At 55.8% G+C, this 7,391-nt stretch overlaps 2 protein-coding genes across 2 annotated transcripts; both read right to left on the minus strand.

Annotated features, from left to right (window-relative positions):
* Positions 1 to 13: 13 nt before the first annotated feature.
* RNF224 (ring finger protein 224) lies at positions 14 to 2,914 on the minus strand. The gene is made up of 2 exons (XM_087914731.1): positions 2,770 to 2,914; positions 14 to 2,011 (listed from the first exon to the last, which is right to left on the minus strand). The coding sequence occupies exons 1-2, from the start codon at positions 2,912 to 2,914 to the stop codon at positions 1,233 to 1,235; spliced, it is 924 nt and encodes a 307-aa protein (XP_087770857.1). The 3' UTR covers positions 14 to 1,232.
* A 1,644-nt stretch (positions 2,915 to 4,558) lies between these two features.
* CYSRT1 (cysteine rich tail 1) lies at positions 4,559 to 7,391 on the minus strand. The gene is made up of 2 exons (XM_026712409.2): positions 7,172 to 7,391; positions 4,559 to 6,374 (listed from the first exon to the last, which is right to left on the minus strand). Exon 2 carries the CDS (start codon positions 6,235 to 6,237, stop codon positions 5,863 to 5,865), a length of 375 nt encoding a protein of 124 aa, XP_026568194.1. The 5' UTR covers positions 6,238 to 6,374; positions 7,172 to 7,391; the 3' UTR covers positions 4,559 to 5,862.

Here is a 7,391-nt window from a genome sequence, read left to right on the forward strand (position 1 = left end):
AAATTTAAAATATCCAGTAACGGTGCATCAGGAAAGTAGAAGTAGCCAAGCCTTTTGGATCCCTTCGTGATTTGATGCAGCTCTGCCTGCTTGTCATTCAAACATCTAAGATGGGCTAAATTCAGTATTTTCACTCGTGCAGAATTCGACCAGTGAAATTAAAAGGGGATGAAGGTGAGAACAAACTATTGAACAACATTTTGACTAAGGGTCTGAGAATCACTCGGGTATCACGGATTTGAAAATCAAAATTCGCTATGTAGTACTGACTCCTCATGAAATTAGCACCTCTGTAGATCATCAATGTTAACGTTATTTTCTTCTAATTATGACATACCAGAACATATTTTAATATCACTATTGCAGCAGCAAAGCGGTATCAAGTTCTTTTCACTTGTGAACTCTTGTCAGAAAGACGCTCATTTTCGAAGCAGAGACTAACTTTAAAAAAATTAAGAAAATATATCTTTTACAAAACTTATTGAGGCTGCTGAGGTTCAGCCCCCCAACCAAATCAGACCCCAAGCGTGTTCTCCAAAATTGGAAACCGAGAAGGACGGAAGGGCATTTGCTCCAAGGATGCCTGGTGTTCAATGCAGCAATAGGACAAAAAGGAATCAGGGGAGGATAAAAGAGGGGAGAAGAGCAGAATGACAGAACTGGAGGGTTGGAGGGGCCTTGGAGGTCTTCTAGTAGGACCCCCTTGCTTAAACAGGAAACCCTCTTCTATTTCAAGGAAATGGATCTCCCTCCTCTGCAAAAACGAGAGCTTCTCTGGAAGCAGCCTGTGACCGACTAAAAAGAGACTAGAGGCAGAGTCCGAGCCATCGGATCTACTAGAGAGTCACTTGCAGATCAGATTTATCCTCTGGACACTCTCAGCAGCAGCGAAAGTATCAACTCAAGGGAAGCCCAGGAGGTGCAACTTAGAAAAATAAATAAAACGCCTCATTAAGAACGCACCCCGAGGAGTAAGACCAGCTGGCTACAGTCTGTAGCAATGCCCAGTTTGAAAGTCCTGAGGATCTGGTGCAAGATTTGGGGATGGAGGGCTTACGCGCATCTCCTGGGCTGGTCAGGAGATTGTGCTAGAAAACCACAGAATAGGGAAGTCCTGCGAGATGCAGCAAAGAGAGAGACATTTTCAGAAAATCCTGGAATCTGAAGTCCAGCAATGGGTCAACGCTTCTCCTCCCTTGCCAGTTACTCCCCAAGGCAGGCAGGAAGCTCGTTCAGCTCGGAAAGGCTGCAGCGGTTCCGCAGCAGAGAATGGGGTCGCAGCAGCAGCAGCACCACCACCAGCAGCAGCCATTCCGGGGAAAGCAGGGCTGGGGCTCAGGCAAAACTTCCTGGCACGAGCCGCTCAGCTGCTCCGTGAGGACCGGCTTCTCCTTGGAGAGCTGATCCGGCTGCAGCCGGCCTCCGTGCCGGGGAAGCACCTTCTCGGACTTGACGGCGAGGAAGGCCGCGAGGTCCAAGTCAAGCATTGCCACCCCTCCGCGGGGGGTGGGGGTGTTTTGCCGGCACTGGGGACACGGGACCCACCACTGCTCGTTGGCCAACACATTGAGGCGCCGGATACAGGCCTGGCAAAAGGCGTGGCCGCAGTGGAGGCGGCGAGGGAGGTGGGAAGAGAGGTCATAGGAGCAGTAACAGACGACACACTCGAGTTTGAGGTTGCTGGGATTGGAGACGGTGATCTCCAGGCCGGGTTTGGCTGCCTCGTCGTCCTCAGGCCCGGAAGGCAGAGCAGTCCTGCAGGGAGGAATGCAAGAGAAGAGCCGTTCAGGGCCAGCCGCGGACTGGACTTGGGCAGCAGCTCCAGTGGGTCTCAGTTGCCGCTCGGTCAAAAGCTCAGGGACTGCCTCTGAATGCCCGTCAGTCTGAAACTCCCGATTTTCTTTCAGAAGCTCTGAACTACTCGAGCAGGCATGTCCAAAATCCGGCCCAGAGGCCCAATTGCAGCCCGTTTTCAAATTTCGAGCGTCCCGCAGCCTCTTGTCCCCGCCGGCTCAGCCTGTCACTCATCCCCACCGGCCGGCATTTTTCCCTTCACTGCACAGCAGGGTCGGCCCACACACATTTTCACCTCACCAAATCTGGCCCTCCTTGCAAAAAATGTTTGGACACCCCTGTATTAGAGTAAAAAATAAAATAAAAATAAATAAAAAAGAGGAGGGACACAATTTCCCCTCTGATGTGGACAGCTGGGTTGCTGGCTAAGGAATGTCAGGTTTTAGATGGTGCCTTGGAGGATCCTGGGTGGCACCAGCTGCAGTTTTCATGCGAACCTACCCCTTGAAAGCAGGGGACAGCCCAGTTGACCGAGCCAATCACTTAAGAGCCTTAATTCAAGTGAAAAGTGAGAGAATTAGATGGGAACCCCTGCCAAATGCAGCACCCCCAAAGGGGCGACCTGCACAAACGGCCTCCAGGCTGCAGTCAGCAGGCCAAGATCCCCCTGCAAAGGGTTCGCCTTACCCAAAGCCAAAGAGTGGAGGCTGGTGGGGCTCTGGGGCTACACAATCGGCAGCAGGCTGGTTTCTGTGGGAGAAACTTACATTTCTTGATGCATCTTCGCTCTCCTCCCGAGAAAGAAAGGGAGGCTGACAGCCTCTCGGGCTGTTCAATTATACGAGAGGTTCACATTTCAGGCACAGTCGCCGGTACTGTATCTACCATGAGGAGGCCAACTTCACAAGATAGAGTTACGGTTGTCCTGGCCAACAACATAGCCACAGAAACGCAATTAGGTGCTCCCTCCCTTGCCTGCCTCCTCCAACTCATCCCCCCCAGCGCTGCTCTGGATGTCAGTCACGAAACCACTTTTTGCACAGACACCTGAAGTGCTCACCTCCCACCCACAGGAGAAAGGACCCTTAGGATTTAAGTATTCCTGCACCTCCGGAGCCATCTGCGACCACCCCTGGGCCTCAGGGTCCCTATGCCCCTCCTTCTCCACAGGGCCTCCTCAACTCAGCCTCAGAGTCTGGACCTTGGGCTTCTGTCAAGGTGTGTGTGTATGTGTGTGTGTGTGTGTGAGAGAGAGAGAGAGAGAGAGAGAGAGAGAGAGTGTTCTATCCTAAGGCTGAGAGAAGGATACCTGGAAGAGAGGGGCTGCTGGCTAGAGGAGCCTCAGGCAACCCCCTTGGGCAACGGGGAGAACAAGAGGCGTGGCGGGGGAGCATGCGAGGCGAGGATGCTGGTTTGTCTAGGTCGGTGATGGTGAACCTTTTCGCTGTGGTGTGCTGAAAGTGCCGGCATTCACAATGCTATGTGCTCCCCCGCATGCGCGTGTTCGAGAGAAGCCTCTGCAGCCTTGGGAGGCCGAAAAACGGGCCCATTTCGGCACTTCTGGTATTTCCTGAAGGCCTGCAGAGGCTGCTCTCTCTCAAACTCCACCAAAAATGAGTCATTGGGACCCTGCAAGGCCTCCTGCTCCAAGAGGCTGCACCGGCAAAGACGTAGTCACTGAATCGGTAGTAACACCGGTTGAATCCCACCCTTGATCAAAACCAAGTCTCCAAACACAAACCAGGATTGTCCAAACTTCCACAAGACTTGAAGCGCAAGAACTTCTTTGCTTCCTGCAAAGAATCACATCTCTGAGGGCTGGCTTTTATCCCTTGAGGGGACATCACTTTGCAGCCTTACTCCCGAGTTGCCTGTGCTGCTGCAGCTGCTCTTTCCTTCGAGCAGCTCTGCGTACACACGCACTGGGCCCAGGCTCCTCGGGGACCTCTTCATCACTGCTGCCAACCTCCACAAGCTCCGAAGGCAGCATTCTGCTCCCTGATGGTCCTGGCCCCATCCCTACATCGCACGCAAGCCCCTCATCTGAATCCTCGCTCTCCGAGACCTCAGCCATCTGCATCTGCTGCCGGCGAACCACAACACTGCCATAACTAAGATCGGGGGAAAGAACAGACCGTGGCCTAACTCTGTGAAGCCTCACCCACATGGGGCGTAGACGTTCTGGGGTGCCACACTGCAAGTCGAGACAGGGGGCTGAAGAAGGAAAGACTGTGGAGAAAAAAATTCTGCTGTGGGCTTAACGGTTGAGCGTGCTAGATTCGGAGCAAGCCTTCTCTTGCTTGGTTTCCTCCTGAACAAACAGCCGGCAGTGGGGCAGGCACCTGTCTGGCCACATTCCTCAACCCTTCACAGAATGCAGGGGGGGAATGTTTCATTTAAATGGGTTCCCAAGAGACCGTGGGTGAGGGGAGGAGGAAAGGGGTGGGAGTCAGCCCTTCTGGGGGTGGGGGAACATTTAGGTGGTAAATGCCTGCCTTCTGCTGCTTGCTTGTGTGCTGACCAATTTCTGCCTCCACCTGAACCCCCCCGCTCCCCTCCCACATAGCTGGTCACAAGCAGGAAGGAGGGAAGCCCAGAATCCCCTTTGGCACACACTAAATCACACACACAAACGACAACTCTTGATTCCTTTCCCGTAACCGGGCGAAACGTGACCGGAGGGCGAAATGTTTTGGACCAAGTACTTCAAACGGACTAACTCACAGAACGCGTCCGAAACCCAGGACTCATGACTCCAGTGGCATTGAAATTTGGCAAATTTTATAAAACTTTCGATGGCCTAAGATTATCCGAATACAAAACGTCATAAAATATTTCCTGTGCTGATGTTTTGACTATGTAAGACAGTTCTCGTGATGGGCCATTGTCAAGGCGGAAATGTCTCTGAATTGTCTCCCAGTGAAGAAGGCCGGTCGAGAGACCCCCACCAGTATTGAAGGAATTGAGAAATCCGGTCAGGAAAAACCCCCCAACGGATGAGCCGATGGTCCGTGGGTTGCCCAGCGCAGAAACTGAAAGCAACGCCCTTCCTCTTTATTTTTCTTCTGGCTTTTTTACTCTGCACTTTTTTACTCTGCGCTGCTGTCCAGACAGCCTTAGCAATGAATTTTGCTTTCTTCTCCTTGGCTCAAAGCTGGACTCTGCTTTCCAGGCCTCAGGGAGCCAGCTCCAAAGACCCCCAGTTCTCAAACTAGTCTGGCATAGACGCCTCTATGGCCAGCGAGTCCGAAAGGGAAGCCAGGCAGGGCTGTCAGGGCGTGGCGGAGAACAAGGCAGGGTGTCGCATTCAGCAAGGGTGGCGGGGCAAGGCTGGCAAGGGAAACGTGGAATCTCGCCCTGCTGGGGTTGTGCCAAGGAACGCCCATGGGTAACCTTCTGGAGCGTGCGTCCTTGGGAGGCATACAAAGCAGGTCCCAAGCCAGGGAGATGTGAAGATAAGGAAAATGAGAAGGCCAACACAAGGTGCAAGAACAACTGGGCAAAGAAGGAGAAGGGGTGCCCCTCCCAGGAGCACCAGGGAGACAGGCTGGCGGGGCAACAGCAAGTTTTATGACGCTCCTTATCAACAGATAACTTTCACCACAGCCTCCCTTTAAAGGGCAGAGGCCAAAGGCCCCACCCTGAGCAAGCAAGGTCATGCGCCTGCCCCAGTCCAGTGCCCACTCTGCCTCCATTTGTCTTCTACCCGCTCCCCTCCAGAGAAAGCACAGGGGCGAGGCTAGGTAAGGGAAGGCACGGCAGGCTCTGGCTGGTCCTCACAGAGGCGGGGGGCAAATGCAGCTCCAGGTCCATGGTGAGTGCCGTACCCACGTTCCATGTTCCTTTGCCAGGGGAAGCTTTTTCTTCTTCTTCATCGAAGGCCGGCCCGGAGCGCCCTCCTCCGCTGCCCACGTTGCCTCAGTGGAAATGCGGGGGGAGAGAAAAGTTGACTGTTCCTTTAGGCCTCCCTCCCGGGCATCAGGGCACCCACCATTCTGGCAGAGGGTGGGCGATGCCCAGCAGTGGGGCAGGTGAGCGCAGCCACGTCCGGCCTCGACTGCTCCTCGGTTAGGAGATGACGCAGCAGCGCTTCCTGCAGCAAGCTGAGCAGCAGCTGCGGCAGCCGCGGCAGCCGCCAGGATCCGGAGCTGCCTCTTCGTGGCTCTTCCAGCGGAAGGGCTCCGGAGCGTCCACCTTGGGGGCCGCCTTGAGGCTGGCGTAGGGGTTGGTGGGCCTGGCTTGAGACTCAGCCTGCGCTTGGCCGTTCCAAGCCAGAGAGGGGGATTTGGGGTCTGCCTCTTTCTGGGGGGCTGCCGAGCAGGAGCCCAAGACATTGGGACCGAAGTCCTCCCCCAGGTAGTAACTCAAGAAGTCGTCCTTCAGTTGAGCCCGCGGAATGGCGACGCTGGCATAGGGGTTTTCGATGGTCAAGCCCCGGTCCATGGCTGCCTGCTCTGCCTGTCGACGCTCCCTGCAGGAACAGTGGCTGCAGCGGCCCCAACGGAGGGAGGGCGGGTGGGTATGTGGCACCAGACCTGCCCGGCTGCTGCTTCTATTGTCCAGTCGCCAAAGAACGGACGCTTGGAGAGAAAAAGATTTTTTTTAACAACAGAGCAAGAAAGGAGGCACGAAAAAGAACCACATTGAAACTAACTTTGGTAAAATGACGGCGGAAGTCAGGAACCAGCCACAAGCACCTTTCTTCTGGAAGAGGCACAGCAGCCTACAGAAAGGGGCATTGTGGATGGGGGGGCGAGGGGGGGGGGAAGGAAGGCTGGAATACAGCCCCCACCCCCCAGTTTCCAAAGTTACTAACTTCCTTCTGGCCTGGGGCACCTCCCAAGTTTACCTGGTGACGGCAACACAAAAACAACGACAAGGGCGCCGAGAAAGTAAAAAAAAATGAGGAGAGGGGGGGCAGTGGGTTGTCCCCAGCATTTGGTCCACAACTTTCAACAGGCTGAATTTCAACCGGTGGGCCTTGTTTCTCTGGCTCCTGGGAGAGCAGCCCCCCCTTGACCTTCGCCCAGGAGAGGGGGGGGGGGGGCTGTCTTTGGAAAGCCCATGCTTGGATCCGGGAAAAGGAAGCTGGAACTTCTCCCTCCCGAAGGCAAAGGGGGAACCCGCCCTTGGGACGACGCCGAGGCTCCTGGAAACGAAGCGCGCCCAGCGGTGGAAGAGCTGAGCCGGCCCAGGTTGCCAGCCCAGCCAGCCCCTCCCTCCCTCCCCTGGGTTAGACGGATAGCTGGACGCCTCTGCTGCTTACCTGCCTGCCTTCTTCGGGCAGCCCCGACCCGGACCCGGAGCCCAGCCCAGCCCAGCCCCGCCGTCGCTGCCCGAGCAAGCGAGCCTTGGCTTCAGCGCGCTCCCGACCTACCTGGCAGGAACGTCGGGAAGAAACCGGCGCCTTCCCGGCCGGCGCTGCCCTCGCTTTGCAACGGTCCGCTCCGCCTCCGGCCAGGAAGGGAGGGACCTGACGGCCGCGCCGCCTCCGAAGGTCGACTTTCTCCCGGCAGGAGCCGGCAGCGGCACCGCCCAGCAAAGGCCGGCCGACGTGCCGAGCACCCGGGGCAGCCCGCCCGCCCGCCGCTCCGGGG

Source organism: Pseudonaja textilis, chromosome 17, assembly GCF_049901715.1.
Source record: "Pseudonaja textilis isolate UNSWEBS1 chromosome 17, rPseTex1.2, whole genome shotgun sequence".
Lineage (NCBI taxonomy): Eukaryota > Metazoa > Chordata > Lepidosauria > Squamata > Elapidae > Pseudonaja > Pseudonaja textilis.

Bases quoted from the DNA above. Each gene is read 5' to 3' on its own strand.
- CYSRT1 (XM_026712409.2), bottom strand. From the start codon at position 6,237: ATGGACCGGGGCTTGACCATCGAAAACCCCTATGCCAGCGTCGCCATT.
- RNF224 (XM_087914731.1), bottom strand. From the start codon at position 2,914: ATGGCTCCGGAGGTGCAGGAATACTTAAATCCTAAGGGTCCTTTCTCC. The intron at 2,012-2,769 runs GCAAGGGAGGGA...TGACAGGCTGAG, and splicing joins GGATGAGTTGGAGGAGGCAG to CCGGCGGGGACAAGAGGCTG.